Source organism: Pleurodeles waltl, chromosome 12, assembly GCF_031143425.1.
Source record: "Pleurodeles waltl isolate 20211129_DDA chromosome 12, aPleWal1.hap1.20221129, whole genome shotgun sequence".
Classification (NCBI taxonomy): domain Eukaryota; kingdom Metazoa; phylum Chordata; class Amphibia; order Caudata; family Salamandridae; genus Pleurodeles; species Pleurodeles waltl.
This window is the reverse complement of record NC_090451.1, coordinates 625,910,459-625,935,773: the sequence shown is the minus strand read 5'-3', so window position 1 is coordinate 625,935,773 and position 25,315 is coordinate 625,910,459. Positions and strand designations below refer to the sequence as shown.

Below are 25,315 nucleotides of genomic sequence, written 5' to 3'. Positions count from 1 at the left end.
CCAACAGCGTTGCCTCTTAATCAAGCATGTAAAGCGGGGTTTAGCCATGAGACAGCTAAATGCTTGCACAGATGTATATCCACTACTAAAACACTGGACTTTTGCCCATATGACAAGATCTGTTGAGCTAATCCAAGCATTAGCCGGTGGGGAAATCCAGAGTAAAATGCACCTATGTCTAATGAATGCCAATACTACATATCAGTCAACTTAGATATTAAGAGAACTTAAGAACAGGGAGAGAGCAACATAGTGAGTTGCAGCACACCACTGAGAATCGCAGAAGAGTTAGCAACCTTGTGAATATATCCCAAATGAAGTACACGGTATTTCATTTTGCTGTAAAATTAAAGTACATTTTTATGCGAAGGTAAGCGCTGGCTGGACACTATATTATCGTGTCTGTTGGCTGACAGTGTAGTTCTGCTCCCCTCAGAATCCTTTGAATGCTCTCCTTTGGTACCCCAAGAGTGAAGTGCACAAGCGGGGCATTTTGCCAACTTTGCAGAGCTATAGCAGTAAAACCCAGCGCATTAGTAGAAAAACAGCTACAACCACCCTGTCAGAGACCCAGTTGGCCTGTCTGCCTTCTACTTGACTAACAAAAAGAGCGCTCAGAAAGCTGCCGCCACAAACCCTGCCAGAGCTTACACCCCAGCTGGTAAGTCGCCTACCCACACCTAGAAACGCGAGCAGCTCTGAAAGTCGGAAGCAATTGTTTTGAATTAACACTCATCACCCAGCCGGCCGCCGCAAGTACTCTGTGACTGCGGCCTAACACTTGATCTCCCGCTCCCACATACGTTTCTGCCACCACCCGGGCACCCCATTACGGTCTGCCTCCATTATCAATCGAGAATGACAGCTATCATCTCCAAGTTCAACTTTTACTGAGGGGTCCCCCACACGTTCCCCTCCCTGACACCGTCACCCGCTGGGGTCGTTTAACCCTTGAAACAGCATACCCTACACCACCCGACGGACTGTTTATATAAACTCATAGGCACGTGCGGACTTCAAAGCCAATAACTTATTTCGAATTCCGTGCGGCGCACTAGGATTGGTTGAGGTGCCGTCAATGTCCAATCTTATATCACGTTACATATTACGGGTCTCGCCCACTCTCAGACGGCTTCCAGTATGTGTTCAGCCATGAGATTGGTTGTCACGTGGTCCGGAAGTAATGCCTAGGCGGACGAGTGTTTTCCCGCGGAGAACAAAGTGAGCAAGTCGAATCATGTTTACTCTTCGGGTTATGGGGTGACTTGCATCACAAACTGCAGAACTTGAAGTTTACAAAGCCTTCTAAGAAGGTCAGCTGATGGAGGAGGAAGCACTCTCGACCCGGGCTACAAGGAGTACCCCGAAGCCCTTTGCTGGGGGGGAGGTTAGCAATTCGCGTCCCGCAACCCGGAGTAAGCATAGCGCTTTGACACCTTTGGGATATGGCAGCACCCCAAGGTCTAGAACCCGGGTAACGAGAAGCACTCCGGTAGTCTCTGTTCAGAATGAGCAAAAAACACTGAGACACCAGTCCATGGGTAAGGGGGACAATACGAAACCTTCAGTCGAGAGTGAGTACACAACCCCAAAACCCCCCAAAAGAGGCAAAACTGAAACACCGAAATCTACCCAGATGACCAGTGGACACCATGAAAAGGGTGCATTAGCGGGTACGCAGTGCCACAGTATCACATCTGCAGGAAGTATCCCTGAGACATCGTGCCTGATTGTAGTTGGGGCTTCAGGGCCTCTACGCCCCAGTGAGGTAGGTGGTTCAGTAACCTTAGCCCCGAGTGAAAACGATGCTTCAGTGACCCCAGGACCTAATGAGGTAGATGCCTCTGTAGCACCAGGCCCCAGTAAGATAGATAGTTCAATGCCCCAAGAACCTAGTGAATCCGTTGCTCCACGTGAAGTAGGTGCTTTAGTTTACCCAGATCCTGGTGAGATGGATGCTTCAGCGCCCCCAGGACCCGGTGAAGTAGATGTTTCAGTGCATCCAGGCGCTGGTGAGGTAATTGCTTCATTACATCCAGTCCCCAGGGAGGGGGGTGCTTCAGGGGCATTAGGTCCCATATGTGCTTCAGTATCCCCAGGCCCGGGTCTGGTAGGTGCCTTAGTGCCCCAAGGCCCCTGTGAGGTAGATGCTTCAGTGCCACCAGACTCCAGTGAAGAACCTGCTCCAGTGCCCCACTACCCTAGTGAATTATGTACCTTGGTGGCTCCATGCCTAGTTGAAGGAGGTCCTCCAATCACTTCGTGCCGAGATGAAGTAGGTATTTCAGAGGTTTCGTACCCGGTTGATGTATGTGAACCCGACAGTTTATTCCAGAGTGAAGCTTGTGCCTCCCTGCCGAAATACCAAAGCGAGTTAGTAGTCACGGTGACTTCCGGTCCTCCGCAGCATGGGACCTCTGAAGCTCCTGTAGTAGCTAAGGGTTGTGATGTATTAGTTTCCGCTAAGGAGGGCATCATTGGAGCTGAAGGCGTGATGGATCCCTCGGGTGGTGAAGCTGTGTTTGCCGGGATTTTGCCGGGTACCTTGACAAATCCAGTAACTGGAAAAGTAGTTCCTTCAGGGGCTCCAGTTCCGAAAGAAGGGGCTGCCTCACAAACTGGTGGATGTGCCGCAGCGGAGCAGAAGTCATCTGAGATTAGGGCCACCAGAGGCCAGCAGAGCGTTGACATTTTCAATACTACAGTGGAGACTTTTCTGGAGAAGTTGGTGGAGGCAGGCAGGTGAGACACTTTTTGCAATATTCTACGTCTTGTATTTTGAGGTTTCCTTAACGGTTGGGTGCAGGGCTCCCAAGAGTATTTTAATGCCTAAGGACTCCCCCAGAAAAGAGCCTGACTTATTTTTTGCCAAATTATTGATTCTATCGCCCTCATTTGTGATAGTTCCTTGATATTTTTTTTTTATTATTTAATAATTCATAAATTATAACACTCTATCAGACTGCACCGATTCAGCCTGCTAACTTAACGTTTATCGAAAATACGTAGCTGCCTTTTTGGAAAGTTGACTTTAATCGGTTCAGCCATTAAAAATACTTAAAAATAAGGTGCTTTCAACTATTTGCCTCTATTGTTAATTCGGGGAAATCATAGAGTAGAGACATGAAGCAGGCAGAAAATGGGCAGACGTGTGCATGCTGGCGCAAGGCGGAAGGTATTGGGGGAACAGGTACTTATTAAGCGAAATAGCCAAAAGGTGGTGGGTATTACCACCTATTATTTCCCCTCCCTTCTCGTTACTAGTCATCCTCAGCCTGGTTCCTTAATTTTTTCTGTGACTACCTAATTGCTGTTGTTATGGCAATGACACTGACTTGGCTTAGTTGCTCGATGTTATAAGTGTATGGGATGAAACCTAAGGCATTGCACCATGTCTTTGAATACAATTTCTTGGACTGAGAAGAGAGAAGCTGTCTGGACCTATCCGTGATAATAAATCTGACTTTGTTTGCTATTTGAGAATGGGCAGGGTATTGCAATTACAGCATAGAGGATATCGGGGGAAAATATGGACAACTACAGAATGCAACATCTACAACATGCCTATTAGTTTTACCAATGCTTGCTTAAGTACTTGTGTAGTATTCATTAACCCACTCTCCTCACACAATGCTAAAGAGCTACACAGCTTGGGAAATGCTTATTAAGCAGCAGTTTCCCAATAGCCAACAGGCTCTTGGGTGCTGGAAGAGCACTCAAAAGAATTTGGTTCCTGAGTAAGATAGTTCCTTTGCTTAGTGCTGCCAATAGGGCTTGCACTGGGAGGGTATGGAACAGTGCTTTGCTGCTACCTACACCGTACAGGAGGAGGCACCTCACAGCACCTCTGCTAATTAGCAGTTCCTTTGTCGCCCCACGGCACAGGAATATTCTCCCTAAAAGTAGTGTGTCATGTATAAAGCATCAGAACAGTACTGAGAATTTCGGATCTTATGACGAAAAAGATTTGAACTGCATGATTTTTCTGGTTGGATCAGAGTAGGTGTCTCAAACCTTTTTTTTTAAATAAGAGCTGCACATGCTCAATTGAAATCATCCCGATCTACCAATATTATTAGTATTGTGGCAGTGATAATTTCAGGCAAGATTACATCAATGGCCACCCATATGCAAAATCGCCAGCAGTGATCACTTAAGTGCACCAGGCAGAGTTGCCTGTCTTAATGTAAAAAAGGGTTTGCCAATTTGGAATGCCTTTACGTGGGTACTATGTAACAGCTGTAGCTGTAATGCTCCAGGTACCTACGTATAATATAATACATCTCCTAAACAACACATAATTTGTCCAATCTTAGCTTGAATTATGTTTTGGAAATTCAATCATTTTTCACCAAATATAAGGTAATACTTTTTGAAAATACACGTTTTTGTGGAGAATACCCACTTTTTGGTTTTCCTATTCATACATTAATTCAGCTGTAAAAAAGCTTCTAATATCGTAGTCTGTGCTGCACCCAGGAGAGCTACATATAGGTAGCTGGAGAGTTACCAGTAGCTCATAAGTTTTTCCCTGGAGATGCTTGGACTAGACAATGCAATTTGCATTTTGAAACAATTTTTAATGTCCTATGAGTAGACAACAAGAAACACAATTTAAAATGCCTTTGTCGGGGAACGCCTTAACAGTAATTCTCTGCTAAGTTTATGTATTCACAGCCCAGAGGGTAGGATGGCATGGCAACAAGTGTTGTTTGTTAATGTGGTACAATATTCTTTATGTAAATTACAGGTCACAGGTTTGTTTCCTGGAAGATTGATTCAGTATTTTGGGTTGTTGGAGCACTTTGATTCGTAATTTTAGGGCCATAGAGCCTTCTCTGATTCATCTCGATTCACATCTAGGCTAGTCATCAAAATCAATAATTTCAATAACATGAAGCACATTAGACTCCACAAGGTGACACAAAGTGGTCACGTTTCAAGCTATAATCTATTTGAAAGTATTAGCAAGGTTACAAATTCAAATCATCAAGTTAGTTACAAATCAGTGATCAATACAGAATACATTAATCAATGAATAGTTCAAAGCAGTTCAAAAGTCGTGAATGCAAAGACGAACTGTGATAAAGTTGTCTCAAAAAGAAAAGGTAAACAAAAATCAGTTCTCCTATAAAAAGAGCATCATACTCTGCTATGTTGGGGAAAGGTTTTACTAGTAAGTCAGAAAAAAGGTTCTGAATCCTCATCCTCCTTGCGTTAGGCTAATTTCACATAGTTTTAACATTTTTATGGGAATCCTATGCAGATGTGTCCTAACAATCAGAGTTAAGGCACGAGTAAGAAAACAAAACACATCATTTTTCCGAGCTCCTAAACAATGAAGCTTCTCTAAACGTCCTTCAAACTTAATTATCTAAAATAATGTTACATTGTACCAAGCTGTACTCTGCAGGTGCATTGAAGCAGCTCGTTAGTACTTTCTACAAGTATCACATAAAAGAAAACATTTTAAATGAGAAGGAAAACAAGGACAATTGTAATTATAGACAAATCATCTACGGGAATAAAGAGACTTGACCTTATATGAGGTGGCAGCCATACATTAGTTATTTTGAAATACAGGTCTACATTAGATACAGTGAAGCTAAAAATGAATAACACACCATAAATATATTTTCACTACCACATGTTAATGCCAATATAACTGCCACCTTTTAATTCAGGCCATTGTGCCAGGGGTGTAACACAGGCACCTGCAGTGCAGGGCAGGCCACAAACCTTCAGGAGGCTCCCATCCGTTTATGGAGCCCCCAGTACCCAATGCCGTTTATTATCTGTGATAAATATGAGCGGGGAGCATTACATTCTGCATGTAGGCCCATCATTTTGGGTTGCATCACTGCATAGTGCCCGGTATTTACAACCTTCCGGAACTATAAAACTGATAATGAGGTTTTACACAGTTGTAACTTGGGAAACCAGTTTCACCCAAGACGAGAATGAGGCATTTGTGTGAGTCTGGGAGTTAAGGTAGGTTTACTGTTCTGGGATTATGACACAGGGAGAGTTCTCCCAAAGGAGGTGGTTGATCGTTTGTCTTGATCCAGAGAGAACGTGATGAGTGGTAAAACTTGTCAGCTTTGGAGTTTAGTTTACAGTCCTAATTACTACCCCCACCATGTCTTAGTTCAGGAAGGACCTCAAGACCTGGCTCTTCAACTGGTCCTGTCTCCCTCCCCACCGTACCATGGATCCTGCATTGTGAAATAAGTGTTTTATGGACTCAGTAATTTTGATAGGACAGTATACTCATGACGACAACGGGTTGGCAACCAAAACATTACTGTTGCAGAATTCAGTCATGACGCGCCCTTTTAAATGTTACATGTTTTTATTTCCTATTATGCTTTTCATTTCACCCTACTTTGTTTTACAGTTACCAGCGGTTTGCGAAATGTTACGAGCGCTTCTACAAATTCCAGCCTGAAATGACGAGGAGTATATATGATCAATTCATATCCCAGCTCCAGACTTCTTTTAAGGTAACCCATGTTAAAAGGGATTGGGTAGTGGTGCTGACAGTCAGTGAGATGTATTTTGTTAATTTTAATAGAATGTTATGCCAATTGCGGTAGCCAGGGTTTATAGACCAGTATATTTATTAGAATTAAATATATAGTGAAGTCTTAGCAAAAAGGACAACTGAGTGGGTTACTTTTTTATGAGCATAAATTCCAGTCAGTCAATGGCGTTCATCTTTTGCTTAAAATCTCTCGAGCAAGAGGACAAACTCAATCAGGGGTTAAACCCTCAGTCCTCTTCATGCTGCTTATAAGGGCGCGTGAAGGCAGACTATTGCAGTCGAGAGATGATGCAGGTAAGCTGGTACCATACACATAGTAGGGCAAGTCTAGAACAAGTGATGGGTTAATGCCTTTCACAAGTGAACGTCAGTCTATACACCAGGCAAAGTAAAAAATAAAATACACATTTAGTATAAAAATGACAACAGAAAACAATTTAAATGTTATAAAGACATCAGATTTTACATCGCAGTAAATTACAGAAGTCTGCAGCAGTCGGGAATAAGCATTTATAAAAAAATGGTTACCGAGTGGAAAATAAAGTACAAAACTATATAAATTACACAGGGAATGTTGCTCTTTCATTGAGGGGTATGAAAAAGAAGCGAGTATTCTTATTTACAATGCTTTGAGGACAGAGCCCAGTACTGCAAGATCCTCCTCAAATGAATGATTCATAGGATGAGACACAAAGTGCCAGTGCAGGGCACTGTGACACAGATGAGGGGCTTCATTTATTTCACAAGGTCAAATAAAATACGATAATGTAAGCGCTATTTTACATATCTAAATACGTATATTCAAACGTATTTTTTTTTGGCATAGTGATTTACCTCTTGCTAAGTGCTCTGGGATCTCATACACATGAGACGCCTGTGTTTAGCCTCCAGTAAAGATTCCGTGGCTGCAAAAGACCGTCTCTCCACTGCTCGACTGGGGCTTTTATTGTGGCTGGTACTACTTCTTGAGAATACATCTAATGAAAGCTTTTACCGCCGAATGGTTTTAAGAGACTTTGAGTAATCTCCAACCTAGTTTTCAGAAGCTCATCCACTCCGAGTGAATCCTATGATTCACCAAAAAATATTGTAAACTTCAGCATTGCCTGCTCTGATTTCAGAAACATAGGCTGCAGAGAATACATGCAAACAGGCACTAAAGATATTTATAGGAAACAGCTTTGTTGCTGGCCACATGCAGTTTTAATACACCTGGCTGAAAACATGATGGAGATCCATCATTTTATATATGGTTATTCGAGACAGATGCAAGCATTGCCTATTTTTCCTTCCCTGTGTAAACAATTCTTGTCCACCGCAGCTTCTGAATTTCACCACCAAAATTTGAACAGGACTGTAATTGTGAGGTTCTCTTCCCTTTCCCCTCCCCCCCCCACCCATCTTGCTGTATTTTAATGTACTATCTGATTTTGTTATCATAGTTAAAATTCTACCTAAAGTGATGTAACGTGCCCTTCCTTGGCCCGTTTCTGGCTATGGTACATTATTGCTGTCAGAGGGTTACTAGTTTATGAATCTTTGGTTGTTTATTCTCCTCCCCCTAGCTGCAAGATAGACTTGCAAGAGGAGTCTGGGCCTTGGGCGCACCCAGAATGTTGACACTGTTGCAACATGACAACCAGAGCAAATGCTGCTGAGCATGCATGGAAGATTGATACAGTAAGATAGGCACCTCGGAGGGACCACTAAGTTGAAAGCCACATCTAGGGCTGGCGGCATCAGACGTGAAACTGTTGGAATTGGGCGGCTCTCGTATCTTCCATGCACTGTGGAAAAAAAATTGATTGTTATATTTTGCAGCTTCTGCAAAGGAAGTCTGATTATTACTAGGTTGAGTCCAATATATACTGGAGGGCAATTAAACAGTAGCACCAGTGTGGAGACGATATATAAGGTGTTAACTCTGGCCTTTGTCCATGTCAGTTTACGAAACCCTTTTAGAAACAACTGCTTACGTGAGCTAAGCACTTTGGGGTTCCTCCGCCTAGTGTTATGCTCTTTCCTCTTTCATTTGTATGAATTGAATTGAACCCTCCCTATCACCTTAGCCTATTGGTTTCCATTTACTTAGATTTGTTTACTTTGCTCTGGAGCTTGCCAAATGGAGTCCACAACATCACAGATGACCATCTGGGGTCATCTGCTGGTGAAGGACCCGGGTGAGCTGAATCCTGCTTATTGCTTTGGAGCTTGCTGAAGTTGGGAAATGATTTGTTGATTTGTGCTCAAAAGTCTGACGCTTTTGTCTGGAGTTTTTCCTGAAGTCCTGAAATGCTTTAACTCTTTTGAGTAATTAATTGCAGAGCCTAGAAGTAGGTGATGTTTACTTGCCTACTTATCTTGCCAAGTATTTCATTCACCAATGCAAATTGTTAGGAGACTGAGGGTATGAGTCCCCTCAGTCGGTTAAAAGCCTTACTATCTTGCCTCTGTACTCCATTTTCCTGATTGACTCATATTTTCCTGCAGAATCTCAACGTCTTGGGTAGATTGCAGGGAGTTGGATGTGCTCAGGGATCTTTTTTCTTAGGCTTTAAGCAGACTACAAGGTTGTGCTTGGTGTGCATATAATGGATACCCATCCCGAGGATATGGAAGACTAGTGATTGGTGACTGCCAATTAGTAATGCTGTGGCGTACATCCTTTTTAAGTGTACCATTAGAGGGTGGCTGCTGAATCCCTTGTCCATTACCTGTGAAAATTAGGGTCAGACGTCCCTGTCGGAGGTTCTTTGCTTTAGCTTGTTCAGGTTTTGCATGCTGTAGACATGGAGACCATGTGCTCAGGAAAAGATTGTCTCTATAACAACACACTTCATATTGTACAAGATAATGGTCATCCACATCATTATTCAGCCATTCCTCCACCTCCAATATCTTATAGGAGATTAGCCCTTGTCTGGTTTCTGGGCCGCACTCCACATTCAGTTAAGGGACTTGCTTGGAACAATGCACTGACTGAGACCACCTCCAGATGTGTCCTGCTACATCTCCCCTCCATTGAGGTGTCAGACTTGTGACTTTGTCTATGTGGTGCTGACCAGTTGGTGCTCCCCCAGTCGTATGTAGCTTTTTTTAGAGTATAAAAAGGAGGGGAAATGTCAGCGAAACTGCTGTGGGGCGATTTGACGAGCTTTTGGTTTTTGGACATTGACACACAATTAGATTGGTTATAGCAAGTTACCAGTGGCAGAGTTACAGACTTCAAAAGCAGTACTGTTTTTGTCTTGTTATTGGAAGGAAATGATGCAGCATCTGGCCGTGGGAGCCAGCCCCCTGAATCAATTAAAAGTAAAGTCATGATCTATTGGTTTACTGAAGTCTGATCAATCTGTATACCAAGATCCTATTCAGAGTCCAGTTTGGTATCCGTGTGCTCGTCATGTACCTAAGGTTTCCTTTCTGTTTGCTGCAAATGTTCCTTGTTGGATTATTGTAGCCCTTTTTTTCTTGAGAGAAGTCTGCTAAAGCTACCACAATGGAATGCCTTTCCTAACTTCTTGAATGGTTCAACTTGTAAATGCACCTAGGAAGTTTGCAGTTAAAGGACAACTTAGAACTGACCACACGTCAGATTTCGTAACGGATCGCTTTATGTACCTGGTGAACCTTGGATTACACACTCTCTGTGGTTGGGGGGCCAGAAATGCTGCCACTTTTTATAAGCTGTAAGTTCTCCAAACCCATCCCAGAGAGCGCTTCAGGGGTAAGTAGAGAGAATGATCTATTGGGCTTAATGACTGTCCCTTTCTTATGAGAACGGAAAAGCCTGCTTCCTCATGCACTTTACTAAACATGAGCCAATGGATGTGATGTACCCAGCATTCAGAAAAGGATGTTGTGGGCTATTTCCCATATGAAAGCAATTAAACTCCAAGATGAGACACAACTGCAAAACATTCTCCTTTCAAATATTTTAGCCACATCCATTTCAAGTTAGGCTCCTTTTATTCTTCTTTCAGCAATCTTCTCTTTAGGCTTACTCTCTTCACAGTTTAGACTTATGTCCCTCATACAGGTGAAGAAGCAGGTGCGTGGTATACCACAACATATTATTTCCACATTTATTACAATTTCTTAATGCTTAAGAAGACACTGATAAACAATGCATGGTTTAGCAGATTAGTATCTGATGGATTTAGAGTTACGTAGATGAATGAGGTGACTTTCAGCAGTTGCTTTGGAGGGATATTCCTTAGAATCTTTGGAATGTCACAGCCTGTAAATCAATTTGGATGCTGGAGGCTACGAAACCTATTCTTTGTATATTGTCTCACTGTCTAACTTCAGAATGAATTCTGCTAACTGCAAGTCCAGTGACTGAGAATGTTAGTTTGCACTTGGCACTGTTAGGATAGACTTTAAATTGATGCATTTTATCCCCAAAGTCTATGTTCATTCTAGGCGCATAATGTGTTTACTCTTTGTGTTTTTCTTTCTTTCTTTCCCCACATGCTGTTGCCAGGATGAAATTAGAGAGATAAAGGAGGAAGGTAACCTTGAAGCCCTGTTGCACTCTTTGGATAAGATTAAAGATGAAGCCAAGAGCCGAATGCAGCCTGCTTGGTGAGTATAGTGTTTCGTGCACAGGAATGTCATCAATTTGTGTGTGAACTGTGACAAACCTTCAACATAAATCTTTCCAGATGCCAGAATATCTGACTGTTGCAAATTTTCAATAGGTATAAATCTGTGGAGTCAGAATGTAAGGCCACAAGAGAAAATTGAATTTTGAACCCAGCTAATCAAATGGGAGCAGAGCTGTGAAATTCTGGACATAGCTGTCTTTAGTGCAGCAGGAGCAATAGCTCAGGGATGAGGCAGCCCATGCGCTATAATTAAGGTTGATTTTTTTACTGCGCAAAGGGTGATTTCCTCAGCCCTCCTCCCACCACCAGTCTCTCCGTTGTGGCATCAAGGCACAACACTGACAGTTTTTTTCCTTCCCACATCAGATATTAATGTGTGGAAAACACCCCCAGACCAGGGGCAGGAAAGGCAGCAATTCCATAGGCTCAGTTTCTTAGAATCCTGCCTCTTTGGAAACAATATGCAATAAATATTATTTTTAAATGTACAATTAAAGAGTCAAGCAACAGAACTTTGAAGTCTAAAGAAGGCAAAATGAAAATAATCAAAAACCATAGGCCACCCACATTTTGAATGCACAGACGAGACAAATGGAGACTATGGCCAAATCTGACTACACAGTAGATCAGGGATACCCTGAGTACGGACCTGGGTCCGCTTGTGGTCCTTCTCAGATTTGCATGTAGCCTCCTGGTGTGCCGTGATAGGAGTGACATTCAGAAAGCTGTTAAAGCGGCAAGTATTTATCTACACATTAACTGAGATAAAAGTAATAGAAGAAGGTGTCCTGCTCCACTTATTAGAAACACCTTCATTTTAAAGACAATGTTCAACAAACATGCAAAAATATGTTAGTCTCCTCAAAATTGAAAGAAGTGTATTTCATTATTTGCATCAGTGTTCCATCTTAGAGCATCAAATTATATCACTGCAATTCAAAGCATTTTGTAAAAGTTGTAGTTCCCAAACCTGAATTTGCAAACACCCATGCATTCCATGCCTTTACAACAATGTCATTAGTGAACTAAGAGGCAAGTCAGTCGTCATGGGACCCTGTACGTGGCCTAGGTTGTTGTTATTATTATGTAACAACATATCATAAACATCAGATTTTTGTACTGCGCACATTCTGAACTCCTATATTTCAAGGTGCTCTCATGTGTCGTGACAACAAAGAAAGATGAGGCAAAGTGAAATAAAAGAATTGCTCAATTTCTACAGTTTGGTTGAGTGGGGAAGCAGGGATCGATCCCAGGTTAGGTCCCTGTTTCTACCACTCCTAATGCTTACAGATAAGAGTTAAAGGCATAAGGATAGTGTGATTCTATTTAATCCAGTTCAGTAATCAAGTTACTTCTTTTGTGCAATTCACTCACAAAAGGAAGCAGTAGCAAGCAGAAAATACTTACCTCCAGTTTGTGGTAGAGGGATAGCAGCTCAGCTACACCATATCAGCATTGTCACATCTGACTGTTCTAGGGACTTAATTTAGAGGACAGTAGAGAAAGAAACCCTAAAAATAACTCCATTCATCACTATACACAGTATATACATGTTTTGCCCCCCCTATACCCCAAACCTGGTTCCATCAATGCAGCTCTCTTTCACAACACAGACTACACTTTTTGGCCCTTGGTGAAGTAATTGTGAGTACTGATGCACTAGATCAGGTGAAATTCTTAATTCAATCTTAAACCAACATTTGAGATGCCTGGAGCCCACTAGTGTTCACATTGTAAACAGGGGATAAAAAAAGCACAAGCATTACAGGAAACCACATGAAAACAGAGAATGTCAGGCTAATACAGTACTAGAGCCTGCATGTCATGTCAATTTAAGATAAGAGTAAACCAGCTACTCTGGCCAGAGAAAACTCTGTGAGACGTGGCTACTACCTGTAGAGTGAAAACAGAGTTTTGTTTTTTTAGCACCCTGCCTCTAGCAAAAGTGTGAATGCTAAGAAAGAACAATTCCCCCGAGCCAACAGCGGTACTGTGTGAGAATTGCACCCAGCCCCTGCAAGCAAAACGTGTCGCAGGATCCCTGACTGAGGCCAAGCCCCACATCAAAGTTATCTGGATTCAGACTCACAAACACTTAAAAAACATGGTCCAAGTGCCCAAAACAGAAGCCATATTATAGCTCTAATTGAAACACTGTTTGAACACGAATGGCTCTTAGATATCATGAAAACCAAGGGATTTAGGGAAATGGAGAGGGGGAAAGTGTATGCAAGAGCTTTGCCATTTACAAGAACCAATCATAGGTATGCAAATCAACCTAGAGCTTTTTTGTGCATTGCATGTGCCTCCTTCATTGCAGTGGCTCTCTACATTTCCTCAGTATAAATCTATGATCTGCCTCTACCTGCGACCAGAAAATTCTAATATGAGAGTTTAACTTGTGAACGGAAGTAAATGTGCAGTAAACATCTGGGAGAAAACGGAATCCCAATGCAATCTGTAAGGGCCTTCCAAATAGGACATAGACTAATCAAATAAATTTAGAGCATTAAAGCTCTCACCTCAAATATGGGCTTTTTGGCATGCCACATATATTAAGTGTAGGAAGTTGGCTCTGTATGTACTATTTAAAGTAAGAAATAGCATGCACAGAATCCAAGGGTTCCCCTTAGAGGTAAGATAGTGGCAAAAAGAGATAATTCTAATGCTCTATTTTGTGGTAGTGTGGTCGAGCAGTAGGCTTAACAGAGGGTAGTGTTAAGCATTTGTTGTAAATAGACACAGACAATAAATGGGGAACACACACTCAAAGACAATTCCAGGCCAATAGGTTTTTGTATAGAAAAATATATTTTCTTAGTTTATTTTAAGAACCATAGGTTCAAGATTTACAATCAATACTTTAAAGGAAAGGTATTTCACTCAAGTATCATAGGAACTTTGAATCAACACAATATCATGTACAGTTTTAGCAAAAATGGCAATAAGCTATTTTAAAACTAGACAGTGCTATTTTCAACAGTTCCTGGGGGAGGTAAGTTTTGATTAGTTTTGCAGGTAAGTAAAACACCTACAGGGTTCAAAGTTGGGTCCAAGGTAGCCCACCGTTGGGGGTTCAGAGCAACCCCAAAGTTACCACACCAACAGCTCAGGGCCGGTCAGGTGCAGAGTTCAAAGTGGTGCCCAAAACGCATATGCTTCAATGGAGAAGGGGGTGCCCCGGTTCTAGTCTACCAGCAGGTAAGTACCCGTGACTTCGGAGGGCAGACCAGGGGGGTTTTGTAGGGCACTGGGGGGGACACAAGTCAGCACAGAAAGTACACCCTCAGCGGCCAGGTGCAGTCTGCAAACAGATGTCGGATTCGCAATAGGTTTCAATGGGAGACCCAGGGGTCTCTTCAGCAAAGCAGGCAGGCAAGGGGGTGGGCTCCTCGGGGTAGCCACCACCTGGGCAAGGAAGAGGGCCACCTGGGGGTCGCTTCTGCACTGGAGGTCGGATCCTTCAGGTCCTGGGGGCTGCGGGTGCAGTGTCTTTACCAGGCGTCGGGTTCTTAGAAGCAGGCAGTCGCGGTCGGGGGGAGCCTCTGGATTCCCTCTGCAGGTGTCGCTGGGGGGCTCAGGGTGGTCAACTCTGGCTACTCACAGGGTCGTAGTCACCGGGGAGTCCTCCCTGTAGTGTTGTTTCTCCGCAGGTCGAGCCGGGGGCGTCGGGTGCAGAGTGCAAAGTCTCACGCTTCTGGCGGGAAACGTGCAGTCCTTTTAAAGTTGTTTCTTTGTTGCAAAGTTGTTTCTTCTTTGGAGCAGAGCCGCTGTCCTCAGGAGTTCTTGGTCCTTTTAGATCCTGGGTAGTCCTCTGAGGCTTCAGAGGTCGCTGGACCCTGGGGGACGCGTCGCTGGTGCAGTTTTTCTTGAAGTGGGGAGACAGGCCGGTAGGGCTGGGGCCAAAGCAGTTGGTGTCTCCGTCTTCTCTGCAGGGCTTTCAGGTCAGCAGTCCTTCTTCGTCTTCAGGTTGCAGGAATCTATTTTCCTAGGTTCTGGGGAGCCCCTAAATAATGTATATAGGGGTGTGTTTAGGTCTGGGAGGGCAGTAGCCAATGGCTACTGTCCTTGAGGGTGGCTACACCCTCTTTGTGCCTCTTCCCTGAGGGGAGGGGGGCACATCCCTATTCCTATTCGGGGAATCCTCCAAAATCAAGATGGAGGATTTCTAAAGACAGGGGTCACCTCAGCTCAGGGCACCTTAGGGGCTGTCCTGACTGGTGGGTGACTCCTCCTTGTTTTTCTCATGGACTTGCCACCAAAAGTGGGGGCTGTGTCCAGGGGGCGGGCATCTCCACTAGCTGGCGTGCCCTGGGGCATTGTAACAAGAAGCCTGAGCCTTTGAGGCTCACTGCTAGGTGTTACCGTTCCTGCAGGGGGGAGTTGTTAAGCACCTCCACTCAGATCAGGCTTTTGTTTCTGTCCTCAGAGAGCACAAAGGCCCTCACCACATGGGGTCAGAAACTCGTCTCTCAGCAGCAGGCTGGCACAGACCAGTCAGTCCTGCACTGAACAATTGGGTAAAATACAGGGGGGATCTCTAAGATGCCCTCTGTGTGCATTTTTTTTTAAATAAATCCAACACTGGCATCAGTGTGGGTTTATTATTCTGAGAAGTTTGATACCAAACTTCCCAGTATTCATTGTAGCCATTATGGAGCTGTGGAGTTCGTTTTTGACAGACTCCCAGACCATATACTCTTATGGCTACCCTGCACTTACAATGTCTAAGGTTTTGCTTAGACACTGTAGGGGCATAGTGCTCATGCACCTATGCCCTCACCTGTGGTATAGTGCACCCTGCCTTAGGGATGTAAGGCCTGCTAAAGGGGCGACTTACCTATGCCACAGGCAGTGTGAGGTTGGCATGGCACCCTGAGGGGAGTGGCATGTCGACTTAGTCATTTTCTCCCCACCAACACACACAAGCTGGCAAGTAGTGTGTCTGTGCTGAGTAAGGGGTCCCTAGGGTGGCATAAGACATGCTGCAGCCCTTAGAGACCTTCCCTGGCATCAGGGCCCTTGGTACCAGGGGTACCAGTTACAAAGGACTTACCTGGGTGCCAGGGTTGTGCCAATTGTGGAGACAATGGTACATTTTAGGTGAAAGAACACTGGTGCTGGGGCCTGGTTAGCAGGGTCCCAGCACACTTCTCAGTGAAGTCAGCATCCGTATCGGGCAAAAAGTGGGGGGTAATTGCAACAGGGAGCCATTTCCTTACATTAAGCTTTCCATGTCTCGCACATACCCAGCAACAGTTCAACAACCCATCTGCGTTAGGCAACTTGGTGTACTGAAGCTGCCTTCTGTAGCTTTCATTAAAAGCCGGCAGATATTAGCATCCTGAAGGAATATTTTAGTTCTTCAACACAGTGTAACAGTCCCTTAACTATCAACCCAACCAAAAAGAAAGAATCAAAACCAGGATGTCGTGACCAACAAGTGGCACAGCTTAGAATCTGGCACCTGAAAAGTACAGACTTAAACACCAAAAGTGGTGAACTAAAAAAAAAAAAGTAGGTTGCAGATAATTAATTCATAATTGGGTAAAGAGATTGCAGCGCAGTGGACAAAGAGCCGTTCTCTCATAACATAAACCAGTCGATTAAGTGGTGTATGTAAGATGTATCACAATTATTGTAACCCAAAGATAGGCTGTCATGTTTATATTGTTTTTGTGGATTTCAGTAGTATTTTTCCCTGTGTTTTCAACACTTTTTGGAATCTGTGCTTATCATTGTTTATTTAGCTGCCTAACTCTCAAAAGAGATGCAATTTTTTTTTTTTTTTTTTGTGAGTGTTTACAAAAACAGTTTTTGCAATTATTGTTATAAACTACATATTTAAATAAAAGGAGAAATGATGCAGAATATGTAGTATCTTCCCATATTGGCAGTATGTCCAATAGACTTATGCTAGACTGTTTAAGTGCAGAAAGTCAGTGTATCACATTCTCACTTATATTTCATTACCCTCATACTCACACTGGCCGGTCTCTGGTTTACAGTACTATTATTGGATTAATTCATATGTTTTAACAAACATGTTTCTTGACACAGCTAAGGGACATCCACCTTCTCCTCATTACTCCTTAGTCATATTATGACAATGTAGGAGTGGTAAACCCTGCCAACAGTATAGTACCGTGTGAGGCCGTTAACATTTTGAATTATAGCACATTAATTATTAGTGCTGCATTTTAAGTTCTGACTATATTAAGGTGGTGCCTCTGTTTTGTGGCCATTCATAGCCGCCAAGAATTCTCATGGCAAATGTCTTGTGTTGTCAGTCCTGACCTTTTAACAGACATTGCATTGTATTCTGGAGCATAAAACCTTTTAACTATGAACTCAGAAACACCCGACAGTAAAGTGCAGGTGGGTAAAGAGCTGGGATAAGCTGAAGGAATAACCCATAAGAATGCAACACCTTGCATCTGTGACTTTTGTTGGTATTTGGAAGGTCTTGTCATGTTTTCACCACTATCTTGTGTGCATGAGGATAGCACTCTTTTCACAGGTACCTGTCACTACAGCATGCATTGATTGTTTAAAGCCTGGGGTGTTTGGCAGTTGACCTGTTATCAATACTAACTTGTTAGAAAAGCGGGGGGATGTATCAAATGTTTTTGCTCATTCTGTGTCCGTGGGTAAATGTGTTAATATATATTGGCTAAGATTCTTATGAGCCAACCATTTAACCAATCAGTGAAAGAAACAAACATGGCCAAAATATCAAACATGATAAGCAGAACAGATTCTCTACAGTGTATAAAATTAATTAGGCCAGACTTATACATGCTTTTAAACACCATGCATTTATTACAAGCACTCAAAATCTGAATCAAGAAGGAAAAAAAATATTTGAGACATCCCTAAAGAAAAAAACTCAAGCAGAATATTCTTGCACCAGTCTTTCTTCCTGCTACCTTGTATAATAAAGTTATATTGTGTTGGTCCATTCAGGAAGAAATAAAACTCATTTCCTCTCACTTTCCTTTCTGTGAACAGCATTTTAGCTTGTGGTTGTGAAGGTGTTCATCAGTGCTTGTGTTTATCTGAGGAGGGCTGTTTCCCTTTCAGTAGGGGTTTATCAGTTGTTACAGGGTTAAACATAAAACAAGATAGCCTATCCAAACACTATGAAGGTGGCCCTCCCTTATCCCCCACAACAATGCAAGGCCATGTTATTCCAAAAAAAATACAAATGGTCTCCCTAGAACCAACATCCACCCATCTCCCCTCATTTTAGGAGCTACCATACCTATTTTGTACCCTATACAAACTGGAATGGTGATCAACCTGCACATGGGCTACACAACAACTAATCTAGTGATAGAGCTATGCACATTGCCTCCATGCATCCATGCAGTACTACAATATGTGCCCTGGACATCACAAATTTCAGCAGCAAAACTCTTCACAAAGGAGTCTGTTTATGTTGAAGCAATCTATACTGAGGAAAGGGGTGTAGACTCTTGCAGTCTTATACAACTACACACCAGTCTCAAATCTTCATTAGTCTAGTAAGATCCTCAAAAGGCATGTATGACGCAAGGTAAATGTAGGAATATGTTGGGTTTTTTTGTGTGTGTGTGTGTGTATATATATGTTTGTGTGTGTGTATATATGTATATAGTTATAGTTATAATTGAGATCATGTTTCCATAGAAAAAGCATTTTTTTACTCGCCTATATCTTTGGCACTTTCTTCACGAAATTTTCCCCAAAACGTATTGCAGTGATTCTTGTTGCACCCAAAATTTCGGGGTGAAGCGGGTGCTGACAAGGGGGGGTGGGGATGAAAAAAGTTGCTTTTCCCATAGGACCTTTAGACACGCCTACAGCCCGAACCACTGACAGAATGACACCAAATTTGTCAGAAAGCTTGCTTCCGGTAAGCATATTGATCTTTTGCTTATTTGATGTAAATCCGTTCAGTAGTTTAGAAGATATTTAAGGGATAATAATTTTGTACATCTCTGGCTGGGAATAATTCACATTTTTTTTTAAAAACAAATATATGTGCGAAAAAGAAGCTTTGCAATTGACTAGAAAGTTGCAACCGCCGTTTTAGTTCATGGGGCACAGTCCCCGGGGGTGAAAATTCAAATGGAAAGTGGCATAAGGAGTTAGGGTAAAGGTACCCTGACCCCAGGGGTGTGTTTTAGGATCAAATTGTAGGTTTAATAAATTGTTGCGTCGCAGTGTGCAATATTTGTGAAAATTCACGAATTTCTGTGAATTCTTTTGCAAAATGTTTGCTATTATGGAACAATTTGAAAGAAAAACCACACTCATTCATACACTTATTCACTCATTCATACACTTATTCACTCATTCATACACTTATTCACTCATTCATACATGCACTCTGAAGCTCAGGTGCCCACTCCCACTCAGACCCCCACGTCCACTTTCAGACCCCCTCATGCACCCACTGACACATCCATTGATAGACAGACAGGCACTGTGGCCAACCTGCGCTGCGCACGGCCAAAGGCCATGCTTGGTGAGTTTTGGGTGGTTATAAAGGCTTGGCTGCAAGGCCAAGCCACCACCGCCATTGTCGTGTGCAGCGGGAGTTGGAACAACGTATAGTAATTACAATTATTTTACATTAAAAAGCCATAGAAATTCCCTGAAATAAACAAAGGTTACAGGAACGTTATAGTTAAGTTCTGAATTTACTCGTATAACCATAGAAAGTCAACAGTTGTAGTTGGAGTTCTTTCATGTAACTATAACTTGCGTGCTAAGGTAACTATAACTTGCGCCTTCGCCATGCACAGCTAATTTCTCCACTTACTATGTCATTGAGATCTTGTATGACATTTTTGCTATCATTGCAACATTTGCAATAACATTATTGATGAGATAACTGTACATGGCAAGGGCACGAGTTATAGTTAGGTTAGCGCACAAATTTTAGTTACTCGGAAGAACTCGAAGTGCTGAATTTCTATGGTTTTGTACACGTAAATTCAGAACCTAACTATAACGTCCCTGTAACATTTGGTATTTTTTCAGTGAATATATATATCTATATATATATATATATATATATATATATGTGTGTGTGTGTGTATTCAGAAAAACTGGTGCAGTGTAATCGCACACCAAGGGCTGCACAACATCCAAATAGTCTCGTAAAAATGTAGAGTCAAAAACCACTTGTAATTAATTTCATCGGCTGCTATTTATTGAAAAAGGTTTAAATGCAGGTTAAATTCGAACCGCATAAAAAGGTATAAGAAGCACAAAAAGAGTCAATAATGTGCCCACCAAGAACAAACACAAGCTGTCCCAACCAAATGTCAACGCGTTTCTGCAAAAGCCTTCAACAGGACATTGGCAGACATTTTTACACCCAACTAGTTAAACCCTATAGTCCTTCTTTGTTGTTAACTACATAGCTAGAGGGAAGTGCAAACGGAGCGGACATTTTGTAACATAACAGTTCTGGGTTTGAAAGTTAGAAAATAGTAATCCTGTGCTTCAAATATAACATTGTGTATTTCTTTTATATTGTAATACCATATCACATATATGATGTGATCGCCTGTAAATGCATAAATAATATATAGTCTTAATTAATAATTGTTAAATACAGGAAAAAGAACAACCCATATATAGGGTTTTTTCTCTCTTTCTCTTCCTTTTTTCTTTCTCTCTAATATGAAAGTATTGCCACTTTTTACTTGATAGTTTTGGAAGCCTGATATATAAATAGATAAATACATAAATATGTGTACTATAACTTAATTACAATGCAATCAATCTATATACAAGCTATAAATAAATAAATAAATGGAATAATTCCAATTGATTCTTATCAATGAATGACAATAAGAAATCTATAAAAAGGACAGATATATAAATAGATATTAATAACCAAAATTCTATACGATTTGTGCTAATATATAAATATCTCAATTGGTCTTAATAACAATGTCAAATTCAGTTATAGATAAATCATTACACAGTACATAAAATTGATCATGGTCCTCTAAATGTTAATATACTGTCAAAAGGAAAAAATTATTGTGTCCATAACACAGGCAAAACTATCATTAATTTTGAAGTTACAAAGGAAACCCAACAAATTCACCAACCAGGATATATATGTACAGACCGCAAGAACCTCCCTCAAAAGTGCATAATACAGTGAAAAGGTGAATTAGATGAGTGCAACACCATAAAGGAAATTAATACTGTGATAAATAAAATAACAAAATAAACTAAGTTCCAATCCGGAAATCTCATTAACCAATAGAGGATCCTAAAAAGTCATTTTTAAAGTGTCAAATGAATTTCATGTTTTCTACTTTAAAAAAGTATAAAAAGGAATCTAAAATCTCACAGATGTACATGAAGCTCTGCATCCAAATTATGACCCCAGGGGTTTTCTGTGCCTAAAAGTAAAATCATTTTAGACTCAGTTTGTGTCAGGTGGGCAGTTCTATTACCCCCCGGGGATGAGCAGCAATGGTTTTAATACCATAAAATGTTAAAGAGCTGCAATTGCCTTCATGTACATCCCAAAAGTGTTTGGCTAAGGGGTAAGATGGATCATGATTCTTGATAGCTCTGGGATGTTGTAAGAACCTGACTTTCAATTTATGAATGGTATGGCCTACATATTTTTTATGACAACCACATTCAATAACATACACGACATATTCAGTTTCACAAGTAATGCGATCTGTTATGTCACAAATTTTCCCTTCGAATGTGGTGTATGTATGAGTATTTTGTGCATATAAACAGGATTTACAATGTCCACATTTCCAAAAGCCAAGACTTCTTTATATATATATAATATGTTCGATGGCATGTGTAGCTGCAGATACACATGCTGTGCATTATCCTGCCATCTAGTGTTGGGCTCGGAGTGTTACAAGTTGTTTTTCTTCGAAGAAGTCTTTTCGAGTCACAAGACTGAGGGACTCCTCCTTTTCGGCTCCATTGCGCATGGGCGTCGACTCCATCTTAGATTGTTTTCTTTCCGCCATCGGGTTCGGACGTGTTCCTCTTCGCTCCGTATTTCGGTTCGGAAAAGATAGTTATCCATCGGAAAATTTGACTGTATTGTTTGCGCTCGGTACCGGGTTAGTGCTAGCACATCGACACTGAAGAAAGAAGAGCTCCGCCGGCCCTTTGGGGCTTCCACTCCTCGGCGGGGCCTGGTCGGCCTGACCGCGTCCATCTTCAAAACTCATGGACCGGGCCCCCTTCCGCTTCTGCCCCAACTGCCACGCTAAGTATCCTTATACAGACCAACACTTGGTCTGTAATCTGTGTTTGTCCCCCGACCACAAAGAGGATACTTGCGAGGCCTGTCAGGCATTTTGATCCAAGAAAACACTGCAGGATCGAAGAGCTCAAAGACTTCAGATGGCGTCGACACCGGCCGATCACACCGACGTCGAAGAAGAGGAGAGATTCTCCATTCCAGATTCGGATTCGGACGAGTCCGAGAGTGAGCAGCCGAAGAAGCAGCAAACCGTGAGTAAAACAGCCCCGGGCAAAACTCACTCGAAAATAATGAAGGCCAAGGGGACGCCACCGCCAACAGGCCATGGTTTAACCTGAAAACACGGTGACCAAACATCAGCACCGAAAAAGGCCTCCCGGCAGCCGAAGTCATCAGACTCCGGTCCAGATACCGGCTCCGAACAGACTCAGCACCGAGATACCGGCTCCGACCAGACTCGACACCGAGAGGTTGGCACCCCGAAAGCCAAAAAGGTTTCCTCTGAGCCGAAAAAGACTGCCGAAAAGTTTTTGGTGCCGAAACATGCAGCCTCGGAGCCGAAACACAGCTCCTATACAGACGAACAAGGCCTTTCCACACAATTACAAGGCCACAGATTTGAACAAGAACTGGGCATGGGAGAGCCAGACCATACCCAGAGGAGGATCCATATACAAAAAGACACAGGGAAAATCAGAACTCTTCCTCCAATAAAAATGAAGCGGAAGCTCGCATTCCAAGAGGTGGAAATGCAGCCAAAAGCAAAAATGGCTAAAGAAAAAACACCACCACAGTTTTCTCCACAGCCATCGCCACCGCACTTGCCACATCTGTCCCCAGTAGCAACACCCCCAATGATGCAGTCACCAACGCACACAGGGATGAGCCAAGATGACCCGGATGCATGGGATTTGTATGATGCACTGGTCTCAGATAATAGTCCGGATTGCTACCCGGCAAGGCCATCACCACCTGAGGACAGTACTGCTTACATGCAGGTGGTTTCCAGGGCAGCTACTTTTCATGATGTAGCATTGTATGCAGAGCCCATAGAAGATGACTTCTTGTTCAACACCCTGTCATCTACGCACAGCCAATACCTAAGTTTGCCAATGTTACCAGGCATGTTAAAACACGCCAAACAGGTGTTTCAGGACCCAGTCAAAAGCAGAGCCATCACACCTAGGGTGGACAAGAAATATAAACCTCTCCTTACGGACCCTGTGTACATCACACAACAGTTAACTCCTGATTCGGTGGTAGTAGGAGCAGCCCGGAAAAGGGCAAATCACAAACTTCTGGGGAGACACCACCGCCCGACAAGGAAAGTCGGAAATTCGATGCAGCAGGCAAGACAGTGGCCGCACAGGCAGCCAATCAATGGCGAATTGCCAATTCACAAGCTCTACTGGCAAGATACGACAGGGCACATTGGGATGAAATGCAACATCTCATCCAACACCTTCCCAAGGAATTCCCGAAACGTGCCCAACAGGTTGTTGAGGTGGGCCAAACTATCTCCAACAACCAAATAAGGTCGGCTATGGACTCAGCAGATACGGCAGCCAGGACAGTAAACACGGCGGTAACCATTCAAAGATACACTTGGTTACGGACCTCCGGATTTAAGCCAGAATTCCAGCAGGCTGTGCTGAATATTCCTTTTAACGAACAACAATTGTTTGGGCCGGAGGTGGATACAGCGATAGAAAAACTGAAGAAAGACACGGACACGGCAAAGGCCATGGGCACGCTCTACTCCCCACAGAGCAGAGGCACTTTTAGGAAGCCACATTTTAGAGGGGGGTTTCGGGGCCAAACCACAGAGCCCTCCACCTCACAAGTCAGACCCACATATCCGGGCCAATATCAGAGGGGAGGTTTTCGAGGACAATATAGGGGTGGACAGTTCCCTAAAACAAGAGGGAAATTCCAGAGCCCAAAAACCCCACAAACCAAACAGTGACTTCAACGTCAAAAAACCCCCACCACACAACACCAGTGGGGGGGAGACTCACACATTATTACCACAACTGGGAACACATAACTACGGACGCGTGGGTCCTAGCCATTATCCAACATGGCTATTGCATAGAATTCCTACATTTACCACCAGATGTGCCTCCAAGAGCACACAACATGTCCAAACAACACTTAGATCTGTTGCAACTAGAAGTCCAAGCATTGTTACAAAAAGAAGCAATAGAACTAGTACCCAACCATCAAAAAGGAACAGGTGTTTACTCCCTGTATTTCCTAATTCCAAAAAAGACAAAACACTGAGACCCATATTAGACCTCAGAACACTGAATCTTTACATCAGATCACTTTCACATGGTGACACTTCAAGATGTGATTGCCTTGCTCAAACAACAAGACTACATGTCATCATTAGATCTCAAAGATGCTTATTTCCACATACCCATACATCCTTCCCACAGGAAATACTTGAGGTTCGTAATCCAAGGCGTGCATTACCAATTCAAAGTGTTACCGTTCAGCATAACAGCCCCAAGGGTATTCACAAAATGTCTTGCATTGGTAGCTGCTCACATCAGGAGACAGCAAATGCATGTATTCCCTTACTTAGGCGATTGGTTAATAAAAACCAGCACTCAACAACAGTGTCTTCTACACACAAACTACGTCATAGAAACCCGTCACAAACTAGGGTTCTCTATAAACTACCAAAAATCTACATCCGTGTCAAATACAACAATACTTAGGAGCAACAATCAACACACAAAAATGGATTGCCACTCCATGTCCACAAAGGGTACAAGCCTTCCAAAATGTAATACTAAACTTGCACCCAAACCAACACTATCAAGTGAGGTTTGTAATGAAACTCCTAGGCATGATGTCTTCATGCATATCCATTGTCCCAAACGCAATACTACA

General features: G+C 42.7%; 1 protein-coding gene across 1 annotated transcript in view; it reads left to right on the top strand.

The window, feature by feature from the left end:
- Positions 1–1,201: 1,201 nt before the first annotated feature.
- PMF1 (polyamine modulated factor 1) overlaps positions 1,202–25,315 on the top strand; it is a 62,679-nt gene continuing 38,565 nt past the window's right edge. Inside the window, exons 1-3 of the mRNA XM_069218006.1 lie at positions 1,202–2,742; positions 6,398–6,503; positions 11,031–11,131. Coding sequence (XP_069074107.1) covers positions 1,322–2,742; positions 6,398–6,503; positions 11,031–11,131 — 1,628 coding nt within the window. The 5' untranslated portion in view covers positions 1,202–1,321. The remainder of the gene's footprint in view (positions 2,743–6,397; positions 6,504–11,030; positions 11,132–25,315) is intronic.